The sequence below is a fragment of the Trematosphaeria pertusa genome (assembly GCF_010094035.1).
Source record: "Trematosphaeria pertusa strain CBS 122368 unplaced genomic scaffold BU26scaffold_3, whole genome shotgun sequence".
NCBI lineage: Eukaryota > Fungi > Ascomycota > Dothideomycetes > Pleosporales > Trematosphaeriaceae > Trematosphaeria > Trematosphaeria pertusa.
Genome location: NW_022987214.1, coordinates 441,753 through 468,459, shown reverse-complemented (window position 1 = coordinate 468,459; position 26,707 = coordinate 441,753). Strand labels below are relative to the sequence as shown.

Here is a 26,707-nt window from a genome sequence, read left to right as displayed (position 1 = left end):
GGAAATACACTCTCGAAAGGCTAGTGGGGGATCGAGCATGTAACCAACATCTTCTGCACGCTCTTTTCCATTTGGCAATTGAAGAACATGAATTTTAGAGCTTTAAACCGTCTATCTGTCTATCTATCCTGTGTCATTCCCTGCAACAGCTCCCGCTGTCGCACCAATTATGCCCAAGGCCTTCGGTCTGGTAATGCGGCACAACTTACTGATTCTTGCGATCCCAGAGCAAGACTCAGAATATGAGGAAGTACGAACCAGATACAGGGAATGAGCGAATGGAAAGTCGATGGCAGAAGCTCGGCGGTGATCTCCCGGCTGGAGCCCACGACGAAAACCCCACCAAGTTGTGTATAACGAGAGCCTGTGCCTACATGGAGCATGGAGGCTTGACGCACACCATATTTACGTCGCTCTGCGTCACTGTGGGTCCGGCAAAAGTCGTGGTAAACCTCTACGGCGTAGTTGAAGTAGGTGCCGGTATGACTTTGGTTATCGTGCTAGGTGCTAGAGATGGGAAAGGCAGCGTGATGATAGTCGTCAATCTCACGATAGTCGTAAACGTATTTATCGTCGGAGGGGGCTCTATGTAAGTCGACCGGTCTTGGGCGGTCGAGCCGGACGACGGCCTCACGGCAGAACCCGTCGCCGTATATGTCGTCAACATCGGAGGCGGCGATATGAAAGTCGACAGGCCTTGAGAGGCTGAGCTCAATTGCGTCGGCATTGTCGAAGGGCCGCGGGTGCGAGAAGGCCACATGTCGGTGGAATTCGCCGTCACAGAACCGTTTACCGCAGGTGGAAGGTCTTCAGTACTGTTCGGCGACTGGAAGTTGCAAAGTGGTATGAATGGCACTTCAGGTTCGAGCTCTGGTTCAGTCTCGTTCAAGGCGGCCGAGTCAAAGCTTCCGCTGGGTGAGCCAGACCCGTGATCTGGCTTCGGTAGGTCATTTTGATTGTACGATAGATTTTGGTCCCACAAAGCGGGCCAGGTGTCGCGATCAAGTGGTCGATTATTTGCTCCAAACCATATCTCCAAGGCCGCGATCTGCTCTTCACAGCCGCCAGCTCTCGGGATCAGCTCCTGAACCGGATCGTAGATGATCACGAGCTTGCCATCGGCTTTCACATATGGGGGATCTGGGTACTCTACCGGCTGAACAGCGTAGGGGATGGTCGTAACGGGGACGATATGGCGATGGGAGGTTTTGTCTCCATATGGCAATATAACCCTCCGTAAGAGGTCGGCCATCGAATTTACCCGGTCAGGATACTCAAGCTCATCTGGCGCGCGTCGGCTTTTAGGAGTGATGATAAAGGCTCTGACGTTATTATTAGGATTTTGACCGAGGTCTTCACCGCGTTCAGCGAACGGAGAAAGGCCAAGCGGAATTTGAGAGTTAGCCCCACCAAATTCCATCGGCTGGAGAACGTCGGTGTGAAAACTGTCCTCAGGGATCATGGAGGATTCCCAGAAATGTGCAAGCCAGAATCGTCTTCGAGATACAACCACTACCGCAGTGCAGCCGTACAAGTTGGTTATCGCCACACTGCCACGGGTCCGGCTTAAACGCTGCGTCAGGCCAGTCGTTGGGGGATCAGGCGGCAAGCCGAGCGGAAGGCGAAGGGCGTAATTGGCACAAATATTGATTATGAAAAGAGCCGCGTTCCCCCCATAAAGCGGATCATTCGGACTGGGCAGAGCGCGCTTAGAGAGCCCACGTTTAGCCGGCGTAGCAGCAGTGGGTGCGGCAGTCTCAGCTGGGGTGGACCATCCGTTAGAAAGAGAGAAAGTGCCGCTCCAGCTTGGCTCAGGACTGGCGCAAGCGGTACATGACGGCGCGCATATGCGTACTGAAGTCGTGCTGGTAGTCGTAACTGTAGAGGAGCTTGTAGTTGCACTTCCGCCACACGTGGTGATTGGAGGACCGCAGGTTGTGCTGCAGGCGGAATTCTCCTGCCGCTTCGAGCCAGCACCAACGGTAGTCGTTACGGTTGCGGTGCAGATGATATTGCAATCGCTCACAGTGCGCGCAGAGCAGGAGGCGGTTGAGAAGACCGTGGTCAGGAAGCCATTGATGTTGCAGCCCGTGATTGTCGACGTGCGGGTGGTACAGCTGCGAGTAGTAGCGGCGGGTTGCGTAGCTACGGGGGTATCCAGACACGATGCATACGTCTGATAAACGACGGAAGGGGTGCGGCATCCCGAGCCTGATGCAGTAGAGCCCTCCGATCCCGTGGAGCCATCCGATCCTGTGGAGCCGTTGGGTTCGCTTGATTTTGGTCCTGTACTTGGTGGCTGTGTTGTTGGAGGCTGGGTCACTGGCGGCGAAGGAGTTACTGGTGGGGTTGGTACTGGCGGCGAAGGGACTGGCGGCGTAGGAACTCCGTTTGGAAATTTCCTCACATCCCAATCGTTCAAGCCCTGATTCTGGAACTTTATGTCGGTAATGATGTCAAAGATCTCCTCGAAGGCTTTAATCATGATCTTCTTCCGGAGCTTGTACAGGTTGTCGACTATACAGACGGCGAGCTCGACGACCGACTTGGCAATATCGCAGAGAAATTGAAGAACGCCACATTTAGGCCTCGGTGCCTTTTTGCAGCCTCCGGGAGGGTCAGGAACCGGCGGAAGCTTGTCCTTCAGACCCTTGATCTTTGGAATGAGCTCGTCAATCTTTTCTAAAATCTTATTGCGCTTCTTGTCGTCGTCGTCTTCATCATTGTCGAGGTCCTCCAAGAGCTTATCAATGTCGTCGGTGATCTCCTTCTTGTCCTTTGCAAGGTCACTTGAAACGGCGCTGGACGAAGAAGTCGTTCCCGTACCCGTCGATGTACCCGAGTGCGCGCCCGATTGCGTGGCCGCTTGCGTGCCCGATTGTGTGCCCGATTCGGTGCCGGATATAGCAGTCCGCGTACCTGAGTGTGTACCCGGCGGTGTACCCGTTAGATTGAAGGAAGGCAGATCAGTAGGAAGATTCGATGGCGCGCTGGGGAGGGACGGCAGACCAGGCTGCGATGGCGACAAAGTTGGAAGGTTGGGAGGCCGGGACGGGAGCTCTGGCACGGGTGTCGGCGCCGTGGTACTGGGGAAGAGAGGCGGAACGACAACTGGTGGGGATATCGTCTGGGATGACGTTGACATGCTCGAAGACGACGAAAACATAGGCGGAGTGGAAGGCCAGACCGAGGACGATGTCGTATCCGTCTCCGTAATCAAATCCCCCGTCGTGGATAGTTGGGTTGACGACGATTGTTGCAATTTCGAAGACGTAGTATTTGTCCATGTGTTAGAGGACGCGCCAAGATCAGATGACTGATATGTCGTAGAAGTGGTTGACTGATTCAAAAACGTCGTCGGACTAGCATCACTCCACCAGGTAACGCTCGACGTCGAGAGGCTGGGTAGCGTGGTCAGGTTGGACGTCGGTGCTGGGGATGTCCACTCCAGAGGGGAAGAGAACGGCGTCGAAGAGCTAACGGAGCCATTCCAGCCAGATTCGAAGGTGGGGAAAGACGTGGAGGGGCGCCATGACCAGCTTGTTGACACCATTGAAGGCTCGGCGAGAGTGTTTGACAGGGAGCTCGTCGAGGGAACACCGAAAGCCGACGTAGGGGAGGACGTAGTAAAGCTCCAGGACGAATTTGTCGACGTAGTCCGAGGTATCTCGGGTGCGGTCAATGGAGGGCTCGATGTTAAGGCGCTAGAGGGGATTGAAGGCAAGCTCGTCGGCAGCGCCATGGACTCAGAGACCCCGAGCGAGCTTGACTCGAAGCTCACCGTAGAAACATGGGGCATGCTTGACGCCATGCTTGCCGAGGAAGCGTCCAAATTGGTCGAGGGCCAGCTAGTTGGGAACAGTGTGGACTCTGAGAAGGCGACAGTGCTTGAGCCAGAGCTCGCGGTTTGGGTCAAGAGGCTTGATGGCCAGCTTGTCGGCGCGGACGGCGACACATCGGCGGTACTCCATTGCGTGCTCGAAGTAGAGGTGCCCCACGTAATGGACGAGGAGCTCCAAGTATTGGTCGTAGTTAACTCAGTGATCGCCGGACCGCCTGCCGGACCCGATGTACTAGTGTCCTCCACAGGAACCCAGAACCAGCTCGTAATCAAAGTCGACAGCAACCTAGATCGAGAGGCATCAAGCGCAGCCGTTTGGACCACAGTCGGCACCAAAATGGATTCTTTGACGTCATTTGAAATTGTTCTGGACGGCGTCGCCGCGTCATATGTGGAAGCGCTGCCCAGAAAAAGCGACAGCGAAAGGAGGATGAGAGTCACCAGACGGAGCTCCATCCTAGCGCGTGAATTGAAGAAGATAGATGAAGATGAGGCGAGTCAACAAGTCGAGAGTTGAGTGGGGTAGAGAAGGAAGGAAACAAGAGGTGGGGGGCGATATGAGCTTATAAAGGCTGTAATTGCGCGGCGAGTCTCTTACCTTGGTGGGGGGGTGGAGGGCTCGGCGAAGACGCGTTCGAGAAGGTCGATGGGTAGTCGATGGTCCCGCTCGATGAGTGAAGGGTAGAGCAAATGACGTCGAGAGCGGAGTGTGGTCCGGAAACGGAAGGTTAAAAGAACACATAGAGGAGCAAATGGGGTGCTGAGCGTAATAATCGCTCGCTACACAGGCCCTTTAGCAACTTCGCCGGGTGGGATCCCTTCACTAGCGTCAAAAGGGGAACGCAGCAAGAGCTTCCCTGGGCTTACGAAGACACAGACTAGACTGAAACCTGCCCCGAGAGAGTGCTGAACGGGCGAAAAGGGATCGTTCCTCACTAGGGGGTGTGGGTGTTCCAAATAAGGCGCAGGACAGCTATCCTCGATGATCTGTTTCGGCCTGTGATCACGACGACGCTGACGGGTGTCTTGCGACGGTAGTTCGTAGCTGATGCGACGGAGATTGCCTTTCCATATTCGAGACGTCCGGAAGCTGCTTGTTAGCCAACATTGCAGTTGATTTGTGGAAGGCCCAGGAGGCTCAAGTTGCGACTCCTATCTCAGCTACTCCACGCCCTTTCCCTTTAGCTTCACGTCTTCCGCATCGAATTCGGCCTTCCTTTTCTTCGCGGTGCCGGCCTTCCCCGTCAGCACCTCCGTGAAAAGTTGCGTCAACCGTTGGATAGCCTCCTCGCCAATCTGATAGTGCACCACCAGCCTTCCTCCTCTGACCAGCAACCCGTATTTCTCGCCCAGGTCGATCCACTGATTGAGGTCAATGTCGTGCCCTTCAATATCCAGCCATACCATGTTCGTATCGACGGGGTACGCGATCTTGCCGCCCAGGTCGGTCCATATCTTCTCGATATTCTTGGCGTTCTCGTGAGACTGTGCTAGTCTCCCACCAAGGAATGTCTCTTCGACAGCCACTCGAGCTGGTGCAGCGACTACACCTGCTTGCCGCAGACCGCCGCCGATGGATTTCCGGATCCAGCGACAGCGCTTGATGAAAGGCGTCGTGCCGACCACGATACTGCCGATGGGTGCCCCGAGGCCTTTGCTGAAGCACAGGCTCACGCTGTCCAATTCGGCGCAGTATTCCTTCAGCGTACCCGCGCCGGCTGCCACGGCTTCCCATAGCCGCGCTCCATCCATGTGCATTATTATACCGTGTTCGCGAGCCCAAGCCGCTATCCGTCGGACCTCCGAGAGAGGCATGATCGTCCCGTTCAAGGTGTTCTCGAGGGATATGACGCGCGTGGGGCAGGCGTGGACGTCGTCTGACACCACCGCGTATTGCTTGACCTCTTCCAACGTGATGTATTTCCCGTTGCTCGCGTCAATGGGCTGTGTGAGCGCTTGACTCAAGCTCGCCACCCCTCCAGCCTCGTATTGTATGATATGGCTCCTTCTATCGCACAGAACTGCCTGTGGCGGGGCAGTGAGGTGTGTCCGCAGCGCGACCTGGTTACCCATCGTCCCAGAAAGGACCAAAACCGCATCCTCCTTGCCCGTGAGATGGGCGATGAAGCGTTCGAGGGAAAGAGTCGTACGATCTTCCATGAAGACATCATCAAGGAGCGTACACTGCGCGATCGCGTCCAGCATGGATGCCGTCGGGGTCGTCGTGACGTCTGATCGGAAGTCGAACGCCGCGGGGTTGTTCTGGGAGCCCCAGGCATTGCTGTTAGTGGCAGACGCGCTCGGCGAGGCGGTTTTGGTGCCATTGGCAGTATAAGCTGCGAACTCGGACATGGCGAAGCGTGGCGGCGATACGTGAAGCGCTCGAGATGGGATGGCGGGGCAGGCGAAGTGGGGCCTAACCGTTCGGCAGTTTGTGGGACGAATTTCTGGGAGGAGATGAGGTCAATTGGATAGTATGTGGACAATACCACGTACTGAAGAGGCGAGGGAGGAATAGCAACCGTGGTGGAGGCATGATGAGGGGCGACGTGGTGGGTTAAATGGTGAATGGTGGTGAACGCCATCACCAGCACGGCATAAGAAGCTGCACGCTAAGCGCATCTGGTCTAGTGCTCCAATCTCACTCCAGTCCGAACGGACCCCACACGCCATGATTACTCCGTACTGTCAATCAGATATCCAGGGTAAACAATGCATTCACGAAAAGGGCATAGGTATCGAACACCGCTCTTAATGCTACACGCAATTTGGCTCGCCAGTTCCTTCGCTAAGTTCCGAGCACCTAATCTCGTCCCTAGGTATCGACGTCCACTCGTTCTCGACAATTCCCCCTTCTACCCTCTATAGGTTGGTGACTCAAACCGAGAAAAATCAATCAGATGCCTCAAAACCATTTATCAAAGCAAGACCGGCACTCGTACCGGAAGAGACCGACGCGGACAGACAATAAGCCTCCGTCAATGCTGCCCCTCTTTCTGCAGACAGATCTTTCATTGGCGCCCCTTCGATCCGATGCTCAATAGCCACACGACGGATACGTATGGCCTCCTCTTTGTATTACAAAGGGTTCCCAAAAGCGTGCTGGGGCTGTGGGCAAACACTGCATCCACCAGTGGTCCTGGAAGGAGTTAGCGCGGGCCCCTATGCCGAGTTGTCACTGAGCCTACGCATTCCAGTTCGCCCGGCAGTCATGCCACGACGGATTGGGATCGAACTCGAACCCCCCCACGGGCAAGGTGTAACTGCGCGGTACACATGCCGGAGGCGGGTCGTACTGAGTTTCGGCTAGCGTCGTGCTGCGCTGCAGGGTATACGAGTAAGCCGTGTTCTCCAAAGGGTTGTTGTCACAGCTTGCGCCCGGAATGGCGTTCCAGAAAGAATGGGTACCTCCTCCAGGGCCTTGCGCTGTGTCCGTGTAGAAGGACTGCTGTGGCCCGGCATGGGAGTCGACCGAGGAGGGCGCCGGTGTTTGGTACCCGGCAATGGGGTCGGGAGAGGATTGCGCTGGCGACTGGTACCCGGCATAGAAGTTGGGAGAGGACGGCGCTGGGGACTGATACCCTGTATAGGAGCCGGGAGAGGTTTGTGCTGGCGACTGGCGCGTGGCGTAGGAGTCGAGAGACGATCGGATCGGTGGTGTCTGATACCCAAAAGACTGATTTTGATTCGCATCGTGGCTTGTCTGCGGCGGGGAAGATGTTTGCATCTGCATCGGTGAATGCGAGCCATTCTGCTCAGGAGAAGGGAAGGCAGTCGATGTGAAAGGCGACTGAAGGAAGTACGATGAATTCTCCCCAAGATGCTGCGGCGGATGTTGCTGGGCGTATAGCGGAGGCGAGTCTATTGGATGCGGGACCCTGGTCTGGGAGTCATATCGAGAGTCTTCCTTCTGGATGCCTCCCCGGATTGCATTATACGCTTCGACCTTGGTGGACGCCTTCCTCCAGGAGCCCATGGCGATCGACCGAATTTCGGGCGAGAACAAGGCTGTAGGTAACGAGCAGCTGAGGATGACAACGGGACAACAAGGAGCGCAAAAGATGCTTGAATGTTAGGCTTGAGGGATCTAGAGTGGAGCCTTGACCGGTCAAAGAACAAGTGTGTGAAGATGAGCTCGATGCCTTGAACAGCGCTATTTATACATGCTCTGTGCAAATGACTCCGCAGATTCGAGTCACAACGTTATCTTCTATGAGAGGCCCTACAGGGCTCCATTACGAAACCGTCCGTCCCAAAGGCCGTCGCGGCGTAGAGGATTGGTCGGCAACATGGCACAGGCGGTTTACGGTACGACGCGAGTCGGGAAGATGCAGAACCCAGCCCTCTTCAGGGGAAGTCTCCTCTGCTATCCCCCTACACCCTGATAAGAAACAGGACTTGTAGAGGTTAGCTGCCTAACTCCCTGCACATCCCTGCACGACGGAACCGGCTCGACAATAGAAGAAGATAAAGACGGCACTGCAGGGCAAAGAACATCATCAGACCGGTCAAAATGATTCAATCAACTTCCTCTCCACTAGGGATCTCTCCTCTTCCAGGCCCAGCCACATCGCCCGGAGCCCATATGCCGACCGCCGCACCCTCAGCACCTCTCCAACCACTTCCATCACCCCCTTCTCCCGCTCCTCAACCGTCCGCCAACGAACAAGCCAAGCGGGACTTGCCTTGGAAATACGAGGGATATAAAGCCTTCAGCGCATGGATGGCTTCAGAGGACGACTTCTTCATCTTCCGCCGCTTCGAGAATCTCAACGCGCTTACTATGCTCTGGATGCAGGACAAGATCGTGAGGATTGAAGCGAAACTGCAAGAAATCCACAAGACGATCGAAGATGCGCCCCTAAATGAAAAGCTCAAAAACTGCAGCTTTCGCTGGGATGAGAAGTACAGGCAGGAGAGGCACGCATTAATGGGAGAGCTGAGTCGCTTGCTGCACCACTACAGTACGTCCTCTCCTCCATAGCCCATCTCCCCCCACGCTAGGAGTCTATAAACGGCTCCTTCAAGCCTTATACTCACCTGCTGCAGACCAGTACATCGAAGCCTTCTCCAAGGTCCGCGCGCGCCCCCGTGCAGAGAAGCGCCAGATTACCAACGTACGAAACTGGCTCGCGCGGGAAGCGATCGATAAAACGGAAGCCTCTTTCACCGACAACACTAGCGACCTAATCTCCATAAACAGCCGTACGCGCCCCCCACTAGGCCAGTGGCTCGAATCGCTGCCCAGCCTCCACCTCTCCTGCCTCTTCCGCGCCAAGCCCGTCCCCGGCCTTCACCATATCTCAGAAGCAACATCGTACTCTAGCAACACGACCTTCGAGTGCTTCACGAATACCGGTATTATACTGGTGGGGCTGGCGATGCTGCTCGCGCCCATGTGGTGGCTCGAATATGTCAGTAGGAGCGAGACAAGGCTTAAGATCATCACAGGGTTTGTGGGCGTGTTCAGCGGAACGATGACGCTGGCGACTGTGAATCGACCGTTCGAAGTTGTGGCTGCCACGGCTGCATATGCGGCAGTGTTGATGGTTTTCATGCAGATTGACGGAAGAGCATAGAAGGACGACCAACGAGGTGGAGGAAGGCAACGCAATTTCTTTCCTTTTTCTTCCAGCAACAGTGCGCATCTACCTACCACTAAAACAAGCTAATGCCGCATGTACAATACCAACGGCAGCGCCTTGATTTCTAGAGTCCATGCGCTTCCAATATCACCGCAGCCCCACGTTCCGCAACAATGTACACTGGCGCCATAGTATGGCACTCTGGAATTTCCGGGAAAACACTGGCATCCACTACCCTCACCCCCCTCGTCCCCTTAACCCCCAAATCCGGATCCGTCACACCCCATATATCCCCCTTCGCACTCATCTTTGCCGTCCCAACCCCATGATTTATAGTAACACTCCACTTGCGCGCATACGCTAGCATCTGCTCATCACTGCTCATATCCACGTCGGCTAAGGGTCCGTAAGGGCCGTCGATGTAGCCGGAAAATACGGAGGAGTTGAGGAAAGTGGATGTGTCGCGGAAGGTTTGGAGGATGGCGAGGTTGTCGAAGGAAGTGGTTAGGTAGGAGGGGTTGATAAGGGGGGAGGCAAAGGGGGACGTGGAGTTTAGGGTTAGGTTGCCGCCTGGGGAAAGTTAATTGGAATGGACGAGAGAGAGTGTGGAGTAGGGGCGAGACGTACGAGATGTTGGCGATACGAGGACGCCGAGGATGGTGAGGTAGTTGCCAGATGGAGGGGCGGGGATGTCGCCTAGGGGGAGGAAGCCTTCCTAATCCACTATATTAGCGGTCCAGCTCTAGACCTTTTTTTTGCAATATAAGAAGACTCACTCCAAACAGTAACTCCGTATTCCCGCTCAATTTTCCAGCCGCGGGATCTGCATTCACCTGCGTCCAAGCCGGGCTATCCGCTGGCAGTTTCTGAAACGCGATCGTGTTGCTGGCCGTATTACTCATCGGCCCTTTTCCTGTTTCGTTCCACTGCTGCAGCGCCTCTGCGAACACTGTCTGGTTTTGCAGGATGCGATCGACGGTCGTGTTTTTCTTGACTGTATAGTACATGATGTTCAGCGGATGGTCGGTGAGATTCTGACCCACGGAGGGATTGTCGATGATGACAGGGATGTTGAGGGAAGTGAGGAGCGATGCGGGCCCAATGCCGGAGAGCATGAGGATCTTCGGTGTTCCGATTACGCCGGCGGAGAGGATGATTTCTTTCCGGCCTGTTAGGGTGATGGGAGTATCTTTAGTGTCATTAGCGGTGCGTTCGGGTTCACTTTGGGGAAGGAACGGGAGGCAGTACCGGACGCCGACTGGGCAATCTCCACGTTCTTAAACTCCGGTTTTCCCTCACTCATGCCTGTCTGCACCAGCCTCAAAACCTGCGTATCAATCAACACATCCAGCTTTCCCCTATCCTCTTCCCCCGCCGCAAGCCCATCCAAATATGCCGTCGCACTACTACTCCTCTTACTATCTCCAATACTAGACTGAATCCACGCTATAATGTATTAGCCTGCATCCTCTCATCCCCTCCCCAGCAGATCACTTTTTCTTACAGAGCCCGACAAAGTCCCCGGCATTCAAATCGCGATTGAAAGCAAACCGCCCTCTCATCTCTTTACTCGCATTCACAACCCGATAATCCAGCTCAAACAGCTCCCCTGCAACACTGACTTCAACTGGCCCATCCCCGTGGGCGGAAGCGATAACTTCATCCGCGTAATCCCTTCCATCTGATGGTGCGACGAGCCGCGAGTGCTTCAAATAGTATTTCTCTAGCTTTTCCCAGGACCAGGAAGAGTCTCCGTTCATGCGCGCCCAGCGCTCGTACACGTCGTTGGAGCCGCGGTTGTATGCCATGAAGTCTGTCCCCCGTTATCCGTTATTCAACTACACTTTCGAGGACTAGAATTGGGAAAGGAGGGACTGAGGGAATATGGACTTACTAACACTACTACTTCCACCCAGCACATGGCCGCGCTGAAACGCAATCGAGCGGTTGTTGAAGCCTGCTTGCGGGGTGGTGGTGTAGTTCCAGTCTGCGGGGCTGTGGGCGAGGCCCGAAGCGAGAAAGGGTACGATGGAGTCGAAGAAATCTTTATTACTAGGATAGACTTAGAAGAATAGACGTATGGATTGTGGGGTGAAGGTGTCAAAAATAAACGTCTCATTTGTCAACGTTAAGGGGTCGCACTTGCCGCCTGCTTCTACGAGCAGGACTGAGATGTTGGTGTTTTCAGTGAGACGGGAAGCGAGGACGCATCCCTAGAAGGTTTTAACGGTGGAATCTTGAAAGTGTGGTCTTCGACTCACTGCTGTGCCTCCGCCCGCGATGATGAAGTCGTATTCCTTTGTCGTCAACTGCTCAGGCGAAGTGAGGATATTGAAACCATGGCTATTGCGCGTTGAGGCCGCAATTGCTAGTAACTTTTGAAGGAAGTGACGCATGTTCTACTTAGAAAATGCAACAAGCTCTACAAACGAACACGGCTATCGCCCTACGTGAGGGCGACGCATAGGCTTCATATACCCATCTGAGGCCAACGACCTCCGCTTCAGATTCCTAATCAACAATTTATTTGCTCAGTATAATCTGGCTAAGCAGCAGCGTACGAATGCGAGCTGAAGGTGGAGGGTTGTCACCCATGGATCTGAGTAAGCACTTGCACGTGACGCGATGCTCACGTATTAGCGCCTCGGGTTAGCGCTGATCGATGCTGATGATGAGGACGCCCAGCACGGTCTGTTGCTTGTCGAAGCTTGTGTGGACGTCACCAGCTATGCATGATAGTGGAATCATAGTGAGGGGGTAGATTACCATTACCAAATGCTTCATTCATGGGGTTACCACAATGCTCTCACCAGCCGCTGCAATTCTCTCCTAGCTTGAAAAGCCCGTTCTTCTTCTTCTCCTGGGCCCACTTCTCACACCAACTCTTCATTTTCTCTCTTGACTTTGCACTCCCTACATTCACCGTTGGAATGATTTTGTCTATACGCAACGCGCAACAAAACATAGTCAACTCGCGGAAGCTGCTATGCTCACTATATGGAACACTGTAGCAGCTCGTGCGACTCGTACTACCCGGCTGCTGCGTCAGATCTCGCATCGTGAACTGGCTCTTCCAATTCTGCGAGTGTAGGACCGTCTGGACCGAAGGAGAATCGGTGAAACGACTGTTTGGCGGGCGGTAATTCCAGCCCGAGGGACGGAAGCCGACAACGCGGGAGAAGCTATCTCGATAGTCCTCCAGGTACTCACCCAGAGTCTGGGCGCGGATTTCAAAGAGCGGCGTCATGTGGACTTGAGCTTCGCGAGGATTCGTAGTCAGGAGCGCATTCAGCTCTGGATCTTCGAGCGCCCGACAGATCTTCTGCTTGTTTGGTGGCGCATAGATTTTGCTCGCGAGGGCTTTGGCGATGCCCATGCAGATGCGTTCTTTGCCGATGCTGTACGTGCCGACTACGACGAGAAGACGTCCTCGGTTCTTCCCCGAGCCGTCGATGAGGCCCTTCGATGTGCCGAAGTTCTTGTCACCATCGGCTCCACCCTTTAGGTCCGAAGCGTTTCGCACGAACTTGGCCATGCCTTCGCCTGCCCGCTCCTTTTTCATCTGTTCCCACCCGTCTGCCCTGTCTACAGTCGGCTTGTTGAGGCTAACGCATATCTCTGCGCAAGCCTGAATAACCTGGTGCTGAGGAGGGAACGCGTATTTCGGGTTAAGGTAGGTCGTGTCGAGGTAGCAGGCATCGAGCTTCTGCTGTCGGCTCTTCCCACTTACGGCGCCTGCGACCTCGGGTCTGAGTAAAGGGTGCTCAATATGCGCTTGACAGGCGCGAAAGTCTCCGCAGTGCAGAACCCGCTGCGACCTGGGATTCTTTCCTTTGCTGACTTCCTTCTCGAACAGGAACAAGGAGCTGCCCGGGCAGTGGTTGGCCGGGATCATAGTTACGTGCACACCTTCGGTTCCTGGTACTTCCGTCTTTTTCTCGAACTCTAGAGGCATAACCCAATTCGCGTCAACGTCCAGCTGTTGTCGAACTAAGTTTGCTGTGACCTTGCTGCAGTATATTGGACCGTGGTGCCACGACTTTGTCAAACCGACGTAGTGATCGCTGTGAAAATGGCTAAGAAAGTATGCGTTTTGGCCTTTGACGGCCCCGTAGCGAAAGGCATCCACACAGATATAGAAGCCAGGTAAAATCTTGTAGAAAGGACAGGTGCGTTGAAACGACGGCTTTCCCCTCGCAGCTTTCTCTGCTGTCGCCGCAGTCGCCCAGGCTGCATCTTCGGCGTGGCCTGCCATCAGTCGGGAAAATGCCGACTTCGGCGCCGCGCTCTCGCCGAGTTGAAAAGGGTTCTGCTGCCCGGTCCTCGCCGGTCGCAGTGGTCGCTTGAACTTCTTGTGGCTATTGTTTGAAGTTGGGGTGGATTCTCTTTCCGGCTCTTTGGTTCCGGGTACTGGTAGTGGATTTCCGTCCAAGCACGCGTTGACATGTATGGAGACATGTTGTTCGGACAGGCCCGACAGACTTGTGCTACATATGGGACAGAATGGCCCCTCGCCATTTTGTGCGTTCTCATCGCTCGTATCCTCGGGGAACATCGAACGCGCGTTGAAATCGTCGGGGTCTCCCTCAAAGCCTGCATCCTCCATCTCCAACCTCCGCTGCTCTTGCATCCACCACTGTTCATCATATTCTTCACCTTCGAGAAGATCGTCGTCCTCTAGGCCTTCGAAATCGTCGAAATCATCTCCTCCAAATTGTGAAGTTGTCTCCGAGTTAGGCAACGGCGGTACGTGATTGATAGCGAGCTCAGGGCAATCTGCGGGAGGTACATCCTCCGAAGTCTTAGAACTCGAAAGCCCTTCAGTCGATGGCTTCGATATGACCGTACCTCTTCTCTGAACTGGGACTTCTTCCTCGTCCTCTGATTCCGAGTCGTCGACGAAAGGGCCCACCTTCTTGGGGGCTCTTAGGGATTGGTCAGTGGTATCGGCTGGCGGAGGAGGCGTGCATGCCGAAGCGGTTAGTTCCTCGCTCAGCTTCCTCTTCTTGACGCTACCGCCATTCTCGTTGTACCGTTGCTCGACATTGTCCGCTTCTATAACGCCAATTGTCGGCTCATCGCTCCAGCCAGCGTCTTCCTCCCCATCTTGATCGAGTATGATTGTAGAGTTACTGCCCCTCTCTTGTAGAAATATCCTGTTGTTCTGCTCCTCGGCCTTCTTGAAGAAAGCCATGATGTTGCCGTTCGGAGTTGCCTTGGGCTTGGTTTTCGAGCCATTGTTGGCGGGAGACTTCTTGCCCAAGGCTGGCGGCACGAGAGTGGTTTGCATCTTCTTGGGCGGTGCAGATGCGGGATCGGTTTTGGATTTGGCAGCGGCCCTTTTCGACGCCGAGTTAGCGGTCATGTTCGCGGTCGAGGACGAGCGGGGTGGCGAAGGAGGGCGACCGGTCGACGGCGCCAATCGAGCCAAAGAGGAGAGCGAGCGGTTTTCGCGGGGGTTTCGGAACATGGCACACTATGTAAACATAGTGAAAGCAGGTTGTGGTGCCCTAAGGCCTGTTGTGTGGAAGGGAGGGCTGGAGTGAGTGTCCATCGGGTGGGCAACCCATGCCAAGAGAACGCGCTTGCACGTGACCGTGCCAGTCGGAGTTTTGAAACTCCGACGACGACGCGCCTTTCTCGCTTCGGATAGACCTGTCTGATTCAACCCCTCATTCCGCTACGGATGCGAATGCCACGACAAGGATTGCACTTCCTGCATTTGCGTCCAAGCTGGCAACGGCTGCGCCGAAGACTGCTTCTGTTACGACTACGACCCTAACCTCGCCGATCTCAAAGCTCTTGAACAGGAATCCGATGATGATGTCGTCGAGGACGATTCTAATACAACGTGCAAGAACCGTGTCAATGGCTTTGAAAAGTTCTGTGCGTCCATGTATCTTGAACCCACGCTCTGCTTCCAAAGCTATGTCGCCAAACGCTCAAAGAGCATCGCTGCCGAACACGGTGAAGTCACATGGCATGGCAGGATCATCCCATGGCTATTTCGCAAGATGATAAGCCTCTCAGTGCCGCCAAACAGCGCGGACATGACCGATGCGCTCGTCGAGGAGGCAATGGATGACATCCCCCAGGACCGCATCTTCGACACTGCGAAATGCATGAAAAAGTGGAGGGGAGCCTGGATCACCGATTTATCAACGTTTCGCAACCTCCTCGTCTCCGAGCTCCTCCTTAAAGGCTTTGATATCGGCCAGTCCTTTGAGTGGTACTACTGTCTCTACCACAGCAAGGACCAACAGTCACAGAAATTCCGCCACTGCTGGGCGTGCCTTGAGTGCCGCGAGACCGACTCATGGCATTGTGGAGGGTGTAACAAATGCGTCCACAGCTTCAAGGTTAGATGCCCCGGCTGTGGGGGTGTGAGCGAGGATTTTGGAAAGGATAGAAGAGAGGCTGGCGTCAGGAAGGACTTCTAGGATAGGTTTGTCACGTTTCTGGGACAGGCTCCGACGACGCTGGACACGCGGAGACAGGTTATTGATGCCTGGTTTTGACTACTTGGTCATGTTTTATGGCTGGTCGCTCTTTCCATTAGCTGCCTAGTGTGTTCGGTCGCTCTTTGATCAGCCTTCGTAGTTTGTTACCCATCCCGCATCTCCCCCTCTTGCGCGGAGAAATTTCCGACAGCCGACCTCGGCAGTTTCCTCGTCGTCATGTTGTGGCTTCGAAACATTCTGGGGGCTCCGCAACATCAATTTCTCTCAAGTACTAGATTCCCAGTGTCTGATAGGCTCCGTGCAGTCCAAGGAAGAAGTTAAAATATTTTGTTGATGGCGAGGAAGGATGAGGCACGTGATCTGCGCTGGAATTGCCCCACCAGCTTAGTAAACTTGCTTTTTCTCTCATCATTCCGTAGCTCGTTCCTCGTACCTCCGGGCCATCCATCATCGAGCTGGGCCCATTTTAACTGACCCGTCTAGCTTTCTCTACTAGAAGCTGTTTATCTTCTCGCTTGTCTGTGCACTCTCCTCGAGGGCTTCCTTCAGCCGTTGCAGAATGGAACTGCCCCTCAACCCTCAGCCTGGTCAAAATACCTCATGCGAACACGGGCGGACGTGCACCGCCTCAGCCTTGTCCGACCCTCCCATTGCTGCCTGATAAGTAGCCATGACTGCGCTCCCGCGTTTCATATCTTCTTCTCTCTCCGCGTTCATTCTAGGGCCTTCAAGAACCATTGAAGTGACCTGGCACTCTTTCTGCAATGAATCTGCCCCAGATCAAAGGCTCCATCAATACGAACACGGTGGAGTCTAATAACGCCATCGTCCAGAACCAGTTTAACGTCTGCCTCTTCAACCTGAGGGTCGAGCCTCCAAGCGAATACCTGGATGTTGGTCTATTCCTTTCTCGTCGACGAAAGGACGATGCCGACGACGGGCAGTCACATCTCACCGCTGCTCAGCTGGGAATACTATTCGGCGGACTAGTTCCCAAGGTTCCGAATCTCATCCGGGCGTATGGGTTGCGATGTAGCGAAATAGCGAACTCGCCAACCTTTAACCCTAAAGGCACCTCTCAACACGGTTTCTTCGCGAATGAGATCGGCGCGGATGGTACAGCTGTGTGGGCCGCCGCCACTTCCGGAGATTCTGCTATTGCTGTGCACCTCCTTGGTTGCATGCTCTCCAGGATGTGGGATCCTCCCGAAGCCATCTCCATCTGGATGCAGTTGATTGCCGAGCGCAAGCAAATCCTTGCATCTTCTGGAAATCCGCTCGAATATGCGGCAGCCAAAAGCATATCTTTGACTAGGGAGCAAATAGCAAGTTGGCACACCAGCATCCAAGCTTGGCGTCGCACCGCGGACGAGGCCAATGCGCGTCGGCAGAATCAGCTTCTACTCATCATCAACAACTTAGGCATACCCGTAAACACCAAACTGTGCCTTATCGACAGTGTCGTTGATGCTTGGAGAACATCTATGGTGACGGTTGACAGGCTGGTTTCCGGACAGCCTCAGAGCGTGCAAACAGGTGCCCCTCTGCTGGGACTTGCCGCTTGGCACCTTTACCCTAACATGATCATCTTCGGTCACGGCAGGAGCTATAGGGCCACGGAGGTTCTCCAGGATGATCCCCACATTGAGCGGGGCGGGGTGCTTACACTCGGCATTCAAGACATCCGGCGAAGCGGCGACGGCATCTACTGGTCTCTCCCGCTAGCATATCTCCGCTACTATGGCCAGCCGGTGCAAACTGAAGCACGTTTGTCTTCGCGCACCTCGCGAGCTTCCTTCAACGAACTTGTCTACATCGCGCTGGGAAGCTTGATGCGACGTTGGCTTGCGGATGCGAACGACATCGATTACGCTGCCAAGTTGCTCGTCAAGCTCAGCGAATACATCGATATCTCTGGTCGTCTTCGGAGAGATGGAGCATGGCTGTCTCTGATAGCTTGCGCTGCCAGCGGGTTCCTAACTTCCGAACCTGAGGCCAAGGCGGAGAGGCTGCAGCTGATCAAATGCGGGCGCAGAAGATTCCCTCTCTTTGTTGACGATCCAGCAACGGATACAATCTTCGGTCTCTCGTCCCCGAAGACGTTGCTTCGCTTGTTACCTGGCAATGCCGCCAAAGTCGCGCTCCTCAGACACGTCGCGCGGGATTTTAGTGATCACCGTACGCTGATGGTCATCCAGTGCAAATGCGGAAACCCCAGGTCTCTGTGGGAGCTTGCATCGGTCGAGCAATTTGGAAGCAAGTCCAAACGAGCCCTTGAAGACCCGCCGGAGGACGGATGCAACGCCCCTCGAAGATACATCAGGTGGTTAAACCGTATGCACCGGGATCTGGACCAGAACGACGTCCAGCCAGACTCAGATTCGCTTCGACTAGAAGCGCCAATTCCTTGGTTCTATGCCCCCAACGGTTATCACTGGCAAACTCCTCCCCAGGCCTTCTATGCGACACTCCTTGAGGAAGAATGTGGAAACTCTGACTGGCGATGTGCCAAAGGAGTCACCATCCGAAGCATTCTCGCCTTCGGAGATCCTGATATTGCAGCGCTTTACTGCATTAGTATTCACTATTGGACATCATTCTCGCCCAACATCGCGCCCAGACTCGTTGGAGGCCCCACATACAGATTGCTTCCAAACATCTTTGTCATCCGTCACGTGCTGCGCGCTCTAGAAGAGGAACTACCTAGCAGAGAGTTCCTCTTTGAATACCTCGACGAAGGCAGATTCTCGGGGAAAATCTTGACTTCTCTCAAAGCTCTGCAGACCGCCTCAGTGCTATACGGAGAGCTGCATAACGCGACCGTAGAGCTCAAGGCGGCCGAGCAACCTTTACATGAACATCAATGGATACCCCAGGATAACAGTGGTCATCGCCACTATCCCTTTGCGGGATTCAAACTCAATCGGGAACAGATGTTTGCATGCATTTCTAAGTTCGAGTCCGGGACCTTCAACTTCCCTCCATCGGCAATGAATGGCGTACTGGCTATTTCGAGCGGAAATTCCATCTACGTTGCAAGCTGCCTGCTGCAAGACCCGTGCCATCGGCGCCCATCAAAGACTGTGGAGCGTGTTGTCGGGAACTTGGGCAAGACTGGAATGGCCCTGCTTGTGTGCCCTGTTGTACCTCAAGTTCGATCTCTTTCCGACGATGTACGGCTGGTCAATCATCATCCGTTCGATGGGAGTGAAGAGGATTCCTTCCGCGATACCGGCCTGCATCTTTCTTATACTGAATGGCAACTCCCCATTGATGTCGGCGCACGAGGCAAACGAGATGTGGAAGCTTATTATATCGAAGCTGCCATTGGAGTCTACGACCGCGGCAAGTGGGTCGCAGATCTTAACATTCTGGACGTATTCAGGCATCGGCTTTCTCAGATCATCCCAGTGTGCACGCAGCACCACGAACGGCCCGCACCGATAGAGGAGACCTCCAAGTTCGTTACGATCGACAGTTGGGAAGAACTCCTAGATAGCCCAACAGAGATTGGCGTAGTCCGCGCACGAGGCAATTGGCAAGCGAGGCTTGCGGCAGCCGCGCTCTCCATTCAGCAAGGACACGAGACGCGAGTTGTTCCGGAAAAGACTTGCTGGTCCTGCTGTCTCGCTCTTGAGAAGATTTCACCGGACTCGAAGAAGGAGGAGGAAACCCATGGCTACGACGGCGATATGTTTGGAAGCGTGCCTTTCGATTCGGACGGGAATGGCTCGGACAGTGACACGGACGAGATTGTTGACATGGCCGCCAGAAAGCGCAGCTGTAAAGGGCATGTGCGAGAATCTAGCGATGCTGACCGGGTTAGGAACAGTCAGAGCCTCAACCGGAACATAGTGTACATTCTTTGAAGGACTCCAGGCTTGGTATACCAGCAACGACTGATATATCCGCGAGCAGATTCTTCTAATAAACGTACTTCTATCGGCTTCTAGACATGTGCAACACGTAGTATATGAAACGTCCTACCCATCAATCCTCGCTTACATTGGCTGGCCTGCTGACACAACTGGCTGGTCTCTGTACCCCCGCGCGCCGCCCCCTCTACATTCGCCAGGTCCACTGTTTATCCTACCTACTGAGACGACGCGGACGTTTGTGGAGAACGCATGGCTAACGGATAATGCGAGCAAGCGACTCGTTCGCGCCTGGGGGCACCTGATAGAAGGTCTCGGCATCGCCGCTACGGAAATCCCAAGACGCACTACCGTGACTAAAACGGATAAACTGAGCTGAAGATTGAACACCGCGGAGGCATTTTGGAATGTAGTGCTCAAGAGCTCGGAACGGATGAAGCTGCTGACTTAAAGTAGTGCCGTCGCCCCATAGCGGTGTTCGAAGTCCTTCGCATCATACGGCCTACTTCCAGGTATCTGCGGAAGTGACCTGCATTGCCTCCGTTTTCAAATTTCGATGCATCAGAGGATACTAAAGGTTTGGCTAAATCCCTCTATGCTGTGGTGACCTGTTCCAGCACGAGAATATATCGCTTTTCACTTTGGCATGGAAATTCTTCTCGGCGATTGTCCAGGAGGGGGCCGACGATTAATCCAGAGTACCGAGCCAGCTTAACGTTTCTTGGTGCAGCTCTTGAGAACGCAGTTCGAATCGGTGCGGTGAAGGAAGCGGGTGCGCAGTCTTTCACTCACTTTCCGGAATATAGACGGCCCGACCAACTTGTCTCCGCAGCAACCCAAATTCCGCCTTCATAACGTCGTTTTTCTTCCTCTACCACAGACATACAGGCATACAGACGAGTACCTCCCGCCATGAGGCTGTGCGAACAATGCGAGGAGCCAGGAAAACTGCGCTGCGGCGGCTGCCGTGAGAGCCACTATTGCTCAAAGGAGTGCCAGGAGTTGGGTTGGTCAGTCCACAAACACCTCTGCAAGACTTTCAAAGACTTTCATGACCGCCCTGCACCCGAAGAACCTCGTGGACGCGTCTATCGGGCGATATACTTCCACCCGGATGAGGACGTCCCACGCTTCGTATGGCTGAAATGCGAACGCGTAGTCCCCACTTATCAAGACGTGTTGGCAGGAGGGTATCTCGCCACCAACGAAGGGGAAGCCCAGCCTGACGTATTCATATCTACCAACAGCCATCCCATCGGCAGGAATCGGGCACTAGGCCGAAACCTCAAACACACCATCGAGCTCGAGTTCCGCGAGGCATTCCTGTACGACGGCTCCAAGCCCAACAAAGCCATCCTCAAGATTGTCGACAGATCTTCAAAATACTTGCATAACTGGAAGGGCCCAATTCTCGCTTACGGAACCGACCTTGTGCACTTCCCGTCTTCGGACCCAAATCCACATTATGGTGTCGATCTCACTCCTGTGGATCTAAAGCATCTCTCCGATTATCTTAGTACTTACCTCTGCCCCGATCCCTTCGATGACAGCGAGGTGCAGCAGGAGCGGAAGGCTCGACACAACGTTTTGAAAGCGGCGTTTAAAGAGGAAATGGTGTTGGGCGTGCGTATCAACTGCGATGGGGATGTCAAAGTGGACGGCCGTCCCAAGTACGAAGGCATCAAGCTTCCTATTTCGCATCCCATCTTCGGTCAGGATCCCGTCGATATCTCAGACCAAGTCGGACTTTCAATACTCGTGCGACGCGTTCCAGATAGCGTGGAAGGATGGGCTCGTCGGCCCGATCATGGTGGCTTTCGGAGACCTTGGGTGAACCAAGCTGCCACCTTCCTGCACCGAGATCTCAACCCCAATGCCGAGAGAGTCAAATTCCATATCGAGTACACGTGCTTCACTGGATTTGGAATGGCGCCAATCGAGTGGCAGAGGGGCGTGGGGGCTGTCATGGCTATCCGGAAAGACAAGAAGAAGCTCCATCCGCACCACGTGGCGGCGCTTGTCGACTATAGTCAGGTCCATCTCACAGGGTGGTTTCAGGGTGCTCATGAGGGTCGGATTGCTCGGGAAGATGCCCTTCGGCAAGTGAGCAGGGAGAAGTTCGAGCACTATTGGAAGGAGTGGAAGGCTCGCAACAAAAGCACCCAGGTCTCGCCTTACGAGGTCTAGGGTGGCAGGTAAAAGAGATATGGGGATTGGTGGTGCCGGATGGCCTTCTATGACGGCAAGAAACTGGGGCTATGTCCTTTGCCGAATGGGCTTGCTGGAAATGCGTCACGGAAGCCCTCGGGATAATGCATTCTGCTTTCGCCTTTATCTCTCGGGAGATAGATACAAGGGCGGGCTCTTCCGACGTTCGTGTCAGCATAATGACAGAAGAAGGAAATCTTTAATTGAAGATCCATGCAACACGTTAGCGCACTGCCCGGGATTAACCTAGCCAACATAGTTGCCAAATCAGCCATTGTTGTCGGGCAATCTTCGTAGCTATGCTCATCCATGATAAACCCTCGCTTTCAACGAAGGCTGCGGCGCAAAGTCCAGTTCATGTCGGCAGGACAAATAAAGGACACTAGAGTAAATTAATGCTTTTATAGCTTACTAGCGTACCCGCCAACCGCTTTCGTGAAAAGCACCTTCATCGGCGCCGCAAGCAAATCCTCCTTGAACGCCCTCCCAAGCTCTTTGAAGTCCTTGCTCCCTCCGTGCGCTTTGAGCGAAGCCTGATCTTTGTATCTGCCATCACTGTATCAGTGCTAAGCCCAAAGGAACGAATTGGAGCTGCTAACGCACGTTTCCAGCATCACGAAAGTCGGCGCATCGCCCTTCGTCTCGCGATTCACTTGGTACCGCAGCGTGCCGGGTTCGTTCGCTTGCACGGCTTTGGCGGTAGTTTTCAGCAGTTCCTCTACCTACTGCACGGTAAGAAATGACAAAGCTTGCTCTAGGAAGAGGAAATACCCACGCGGTTTGCCTTGCCCGGCTTGGGCTCAATCACTGCGATGATGTCAAAAGGTTCAGGCATGGCGACGGCTGCGTCTTGGGTCTCAAGGCAAGGAGTCTTTTGCGGAAATGTATGGGGGAGTTTGCTACGGCAAAGTCAGCTCCATGGGCTTTTGAACGCGGAATCTGGTTGAAGACGTGTTATGCATGGTGGGGAAGGCGGGCATTCTCAGCCGAAAAATGCCGAGGTCGATGCAGCGATAGGCAAGCCACTGAGGATGTGGCTGGAGACTAGACCGCGTTCCTTTACAAACGGCGTGACTGATGCTAGCAGAACTAGGTTTATGCGTATTTCTCAGTCCGACTGCGGAGTGGTGATGGTGATCGAGTCTCGCTGCGAAACTGTTACCGGATATAGCTCGTATTCTGACGTAACTTCATGGGCCCTATATATAGCTATACACTCCAGAGTTCTATCATTTAACTCCCCTGACTCGCTCATTCATCAATGGAAACGCTAATCCTAATTCATCTTTAACGAGTAAGCGGAAAACCTACAAAAACCTCTAATAGAGGCCGGATTAACAGTGTACATATATGGTCCACCAAAAACAGGACGTTAGACCATTATGACCAGCCGAAGTGGCTGTATCCTCAGCATAATAGAAACGAATAGGAGGAGTAAGAAAGAAACTAAAGACATCTCTCCAAGCTAGAATTCAGGGCTTGAAAAGTGAATCGAACACCAGCCGGGCAAACTCAGACTAGTTTCCGAAACGAATCGCTCTGGTCCTTCTCTTCCTGGGTGATACTCCAGTACCATTGCACGGTCCTTTGGATACCGTCCTCCAAGCTAAGTTGCGGCACGTAACCTAGTCGAGTCTTGGCTTTGGAGATGTCAAAGTACCGGTGTATCGTCATATACTTAATATTCGCGCGTGTGAACCTGGGCTGCTTGCGCCCAAGCGTAAAGACAAAGTATAGAATCTCCGTGATGAAGACTCCAGCCCACATGAGACTGGCTGGTATCGCCCAAACGTCTTCTTTCTTGACAGGGTAGCCAGCAGCTGCACCCATAGTGCGAAGGAAGTTCCAGAACGGTCGAGGGTCGTCATTGGTGATGACAAAAGCTTCGCCGTCGACTTTTAGGTTGTCTGGAGGCGGGCTCGTGTGGCTGCGTAAAAGGGCTCTGGCGGCTAGCAGTTGAGCGTCTGCGTTGTTCCCCACATAGGTCCAGTCAAAGAGCTTCGAATCATCGCCAATCTGAATTCTATACTTGCCCTCCTTCGCACCGCCGATGATATTTCCAGCTGTGGTCCGATCGCCTTCGCCGATCATGCCGGCAGGACGGATGGCACACGTTCGGATTCCTGCAATCTTGTTCGCGTCGAGCACCATTTTCTCTGCGACTGCCTTCGTATGCGAATACAGTTCCGGCTGCTGCGGCATGAACAGCAGTGGCATGTCCTCCGTTACAGCTGCCAGATCGCTATAATTGTCGTGGACGACTGACGAGCTTGATGTGTAGACGAGCGCCTTGGTGAAGCCGCATGATTGCGCACACTCTAGAAGGTTGCGAGTGCCGCCAATATTCACTTCAGTGAATAGCCTTGGATTCCCGAGCGCTTGCGGCGATACCGTGTGGAAGATGACCCTTGGCCTTGCGGTGTCGAGCGCGCACATTACGTCGTCCCGCGAAGTAATGCTCCCCTTAATGTAATGCGCGCCTTCAACGCGATAGAAATCCGTTCTGAGATCGACCACCGTGACTTGAGAGACATCGTCGGACTGGAGCAGCTTGCGAACGATGTGGTGACCGAGGAACCCACAGCCGCCGATGACAAGCACTGAGCTAAGTTGGTTAGCTGGCTCCATGGCGAACTGTGCGGGCGATGGAGTACAAAAAGGGCTGGATGAAGAAGAGAGAGATACTGAAGCCGGTAGCCAGGTTTTAGGGTATTAGAAACTTTGATCTGCGCTGATCCGTGCCGCACCGCGCCGCAAACTCCACCCCGGCAAGCGCAGCCCCCTGCAGTGATTCGAAGCCCAAAACCTTGGCGTAAGATATCAATATGAGTCAGAAAATAGCGTGCCTATATTGAAATCATTATCATCGGCCCATGTACCCGCTGTGTAAGAAACAGAGACAGAGGCAAGAGAAGACAATGGACATAAAGCGCATCAAACCTCCTCTCTCATCCGTCTCGGATACACATAGTAAAGCAAGAGAGCAAGCCACATAGAGTAACAAGAACCATACCGCCGATCTAATACGAGGAGTCAATCCACGAAGTGCCCGAGCTAGGCCACAACTGCGCCTTCGTAACCGCAGCACTCGTCTTCGTCAAGAACCTTCTCGCCGACGTACTCGCCCCGTCCCCTGTATTACCCAGCTCTTCATAAATCCTGCACGTTTCCCGTTAGAGCTTGCATTCGCGTCTATGCGCAGTTGGAAGGTGGGATGACATACGGAGTAGCACCCTCAGCCATGGTAGTCCACCCAGCCGCATTCACCACGTTGGAAAGCGAACTGTACTGGAAGATGACGCGGGCGAGAACGCGCCATGGGCGGCCGAGGTAGACTTGCCCATTCAAGCTGGTCCCAGATGCTGCTGTGATACTGGAAAAGCGTCAGCAGAAGGCACTGAACAGGGGAGGCAGGAAAAAGAGGCGACACTTACGTGCTATGATCGAAAACATACCACGCCGGGTCACTTGCGTCCTCCCTCGAGCTCGCGGTGATAGCTCCACCGCCATTGCTCGCGATAGTGCACTCGCCAAACCACGCCGACGCCTTTCCGAAGATGTAGTCGACCGCACCTAACGCGGTCATCAGCGCTCAGTCTTTATTTCCCCACGCCAAGCCTTTTTATGTCAGTACTCACCCTCCACATAGCAATTCGAATAATACTGATCTCCATCCTTTGCATAAAGCGTATCCTGATACCCCTTAAACGCGCAGCCATAGAACGCTTGCATATTCCCGTTTGCAGTCACAGCAACCGCCTGCGCGCCCTTGCCATACGAGTTCACGAAGTTGACGTTGTATGCAGCGAAGTTGCTGCTGACGATGTTGACGGTGCTGCTTTTGTCGAGGGAGCCAGCGGCCGGCGAGCTGATGCCTGAGGTTATAGTCACAGTGTTGGATTTGTAGGTTCCAGTGCTAAGTAAGCGAGCGCTGTCAGCCCAAGACACGTGGTTGAAAGGTTATTTCGGAACGTAACGGAACGTACTCGGTGGTGTATCCGTAGATGGTGAGCGGGCCTTTGTAGTTCACGGTGACTTGCTCGTTGTAGGTGCCGCTGTAGATGAATATACATGCTGTCGCCGTGGACGAGGTACCTAATGCGGATAAAGCTGAGCCTAAGGTTGCGTATTCTCCAGACTTGGTTCCTGAGTTTCGGACGGTTAAACAGCCGCTTGGGGGACTTGTGCGCGAGGCGCGCTTCACGAGTGCGTGTGGTAGCGCCTGTACCTGCAGACTCAGGCTTGCGATCAAGAGGAGAATGATCCGTGGCATAAAGGCCATGTTGAAATGAATGGAAAACTGGACTTTCAGAACGGGGAGACATAGGGTTCTATGGCCCTGTATCTTAAGATGGGTCACATGTGATGTGCACTGAGGTTCTCTACATCGCGCAAGGCGATTCGTGGATGTGGAAGTTGAAATAATATGGAGGAAAGAGAAGCTGTAGTCCTTCCATCTCCATAATTGCGGGGAAGTCGAGAGAGTACTAGAGGGTGGTATTTCTCCGAAAAGGAAAGAACAGTGACTTGCGTTTTGCGTTCCAAACATACCGTCACTTTAATTGGCCCCCATGAACCAACTTCGGAAGAAAGTCATGTTTCGAGAATAGTGGTGGTAGCACTAGTCCCAAGTCGTGTTCTCCTCCTACAAACTTTAGCCGTTCCTAGCCTGGCATACTCCACTATCCCTGCATTCCCTCCACTACATTAATCAACGCTCGGCCTTCAATTTCCACG

The 26,707-nt window shown here is 54.0% G+C and overlaps 11 protein-coding genes across 11 annotated transcripts; 3 read left to right on the top strand and 8 right to left on the bottom strand.

The window, feature by feature from the left end:
* Positions 1 to 454: 454 nt before the first annotated feature.
* Positions 455 to 4,297, bottom strand: BU26DRAFT_501196 (uncharacterized protein; the record flags this gene model as incomplete). The annotated part of the gene is made up of 1 exon (XM_033826552.1): positions 455 to 4,297. One exon carries the CDS (start codon positions 4,295 to 4,297, stop codon positions 455 to 457), a length of 3,843 nt encoding a protein of 1,280 aa, XP_033687915.1.
* Positions 4,298 to 4,625: 328 nt separating this feature from the next.
* BU26DRAFT_211573 (uncharacterized protein) lies at positions 4,626 to 6,400 on the bottom strand. Its single transcript, XM_033820652.1, has 3 exons — positions 6,338 to 6,400; positions 4,709 to 6,288; positions 4,626 to 4,659 (listed from the first exon to the last, which is right to left on the bottom strand). The coding sequence occupies exons 1-2, from the start codon at positions 6,375 to 6,377 to the stop codon at positions 5,003 to 5,005; spliced, it is 1,326 nt and encodes a 441-aa protein (XP_033687914.1). The 5' UTR covers positions 6,378 to 6,400; the 3' UTR covers positions 4,626 to 4,659; positions 4,709 to 5,002.
* Positions 6,401 to 6,546: 146 nt separating this feature from the next.
* BU26DRAFT_547544 (uncharacterized protein) lies at positions 6,547 to 7,817 on the bottom strand (the record flags this gene model as incomplete). Its single annotated transcript, XM_033831887.1, has 1 exon — positions 6,547 to 7,817. The coding sequence occupies one exon, from the start codon at positions 7,815 to 7,817 to the stop codon at positions 7,026 to 7,028; it is 792 nt and encodes a 263-aa protein (XP_033687913.1). The 3' UTR covers positions 6,547 to 7,025.
* Positions 7,818 to 8,086: 269 nt separating this feature from the next.
* On the top strand, positions 8,087 to 9,485 carry BU26DRAFT_211562 (uncharacterized protein). The gene is made up of 2 exons (XM_033820651.1): positions 8,087 to 8,805; positions 8,891 to 9,485. Exons 1-2 carry the CDS (start codon positions 8,355 to 8,357, stop codon positions 9,418 to 9,420), a joined length of 981 nt encoding a protein of 326 aa, XP_033687912.1. The 5' UTR covers positions 8,087 to 8,354; the 3' UTR covers positions 9,421 to 9,485.
* On the bottom strand, positions 9,486 to 11,822 carry BU26DRAFT_587614 (GMC oxidoreductase; the record flags this gene model as incomplete). Its single annotated transcript, XM_033834693.1, has 8 exons — positions 9,486 to 9,996; positions 10,054 to 10,122; positions 10,175 to 10,615; positions 10,675 to 10,872; positions 10,931 to 11,239; positions 11,321 to 11,478; positions 11,569 to 11,639; positions 11,688 to 11,822. The coding sequence occupies 8 exons, from the start codon at positions 11,820 to 11,822 to the stop codon at positions 9,551 to 9,553; spliced, it is 1,827 nt and encodes a 608-aa protein (XP_033687911.1). The 3' UTR covers positions 9,486 to 9,550.
* Positions 11,823 to 12,232: 410 nt separating this feature from the next.
* Positions 12,233 to 14,791, bottom strand: BU26DRAFT_560250 (DRMBL-domain-containing protein; the record flags this gene model as incomplete). Its single annotated transcript, XM_033832783.1, has 1 exon — positions 12,233 to 14,791. One exon carries the CDS (start codon positions 14,789 to 14,791, stop codon positions 12,233 to 12,235), a length of 2,559 nt encoding a protein of 852 aa, XP_033687910.1.
* Positions 14,792 to 16,331: 1,540 nt separating this feature from the next.
* BU26DRAFT_515325 (uncharacterized protein) lies at positions 16,332 to 19,840 on the top strand. The gene has a single exon (XM_033828040.1). The coding sequence runs from the start codon at positions 16,652 to 16,654 to the stop codon at positions 19,754 to 19,756; it is 3,105 nt and encodes a 1,034-aa protein (XP_033687909.1). The 5' UTR covers positions 16,332 to 16,651; the 3' UTR covers positions 19,757 to 19,840.
* A 578-nt stretch (positions 19,841 to 20,418) lies between these two features.
* BU26DRAFT_515324 (uncharacterized protein) lies at positions 20,419 to 22,134 on the top strand. The gene has a single exon (XM_033828039.1). The coding sequence runs from the start codon at positions 20,675 to 20,677 to the stop codon at positions 21,947 to 21,949; it is 1,275 nt and encodes a 424-aa protein (XP_033687908.1). The 5' UTR covers positions 20,419 to 20,674; the 3' UTR covers positions 21,950 to 22,134.
* Positions 22,135 to 22,368: 234 nt separating this feature from the next.
* On the bottom strand, positions 22,369 to 22,924 carry BU26DRAFT_515323 (uncharacterized protein; the record flags this gene model as incomplete). The annotated part of the gene is made up of 3 exons (XM_033828038.1): positions 22,746 to 22,924; positions 22,574 to 22,692; positions 22,369 to 22,516 (listed from the first exon to the last, which is right to left on the bottom strand). Exons 1-3 carry the CDS (start codon positions 22,803 to 22,805, stop codon positions 22,372 to 22,374), a joined length of 324 nt encoding a protein of 107 aa, XP_033687907.1. The 5' UTR covers positions 22,806 to 22,924.
* Positions 22,925 to 23,154: 230 nt separating this feature from the next.
* Positions 23,155 to 24,598, bottom strand: BU26DRAFT_601124 (sterol-4-alpha-carboxylate 3-dehydrogenase; the record flags this gene model as incomplete). Its single annotated transcript, XM_033835242.1, has 1 exon — positions 23,155 to 24,598. The coding sequence occupies one exon, from the start codon at positions 24,596 to 24,598 to the stop codon at positions 23,483 to 23,485; it is 1,116 nt and encodes a 371-aa protein (XP_033687906.1). The 3' UTR covers positions 23,155 to 23,482.
* A 201-nt stretch (positions 24,599 to 24,799) lies between these two features.
* Positions 24,800 to 26,252, bottom strand: BU26DRAFT_587606 (carbohydrate esterase family 8 protein; the record flags this gene model as incomplete). The annotated part of the gene is made up of 5 exons (XM_033834692.1): positions 24,800 to 25,129; positions 25,194 to 25,343; positions 25,405 to 25,543; positions 25,609 to 25,886; positions 25,957 to 26,252. 5 exons carry the CDS (start codon positions 26,250 to 26,252, stop codon positions 24,991 to 24,993), a joined length of 1,002 nt encoding a protein of 333 aa, XP_033687905.1. The 3' UTR covers positions 24,800 to 24,990.
* Between the last annotated feature and the right edge of the window lie 455 nt (positions 26,253 to 26,707).

Excerpts from the sequence above, each read along its gene's own strand:
- BU26DRAFT_515325 (XM_033828040.1), top strand. The coding sequence starts at position 16,652 with ATGAATCTGCCCCAGATCAAAGGCTCCATCAATACGAACACGGTGGAG.
- BU26DRAFT_515324 (XM_033828039.1), top strand. The coding sequence starts at position 20,675 with ATGAGGCTGTGCGAACAATGCGAGGAGCCAGGAAAACTGCGCTGCGGC.
- BU26DRAFT_211562 (XM_033820651.1), top strand. The coding sequence starts at position 8,355 with ATGATTCAATCAACTTCCTCTCCACTAGGGATCTCTCCTCTTCCAGGC. Across the intron at positions 8,806-8,890 it reads TCGCTTGCTGCACCACTACA|ACCAGTACATCGAAGCCTTC; the intron begins GTACGTCCTCTC and ends CACCTGCTGCAG.
- BU26DRAFT_211573 (XM_033820652.1), bottom strand. The coding sequence starts at position 6,377 with ATGCCTCCACCACGGTTGCTATTCCTCCCTCGCCTCTTCA. Across the intron at positions 6,289-6,337 it reads ATTCCTCCCTCGCCTCTTCA|AAATTCGTCCCACAAACTGC; the intron begins GTACGTGGTATT and ends ATCTCCTCCCAG.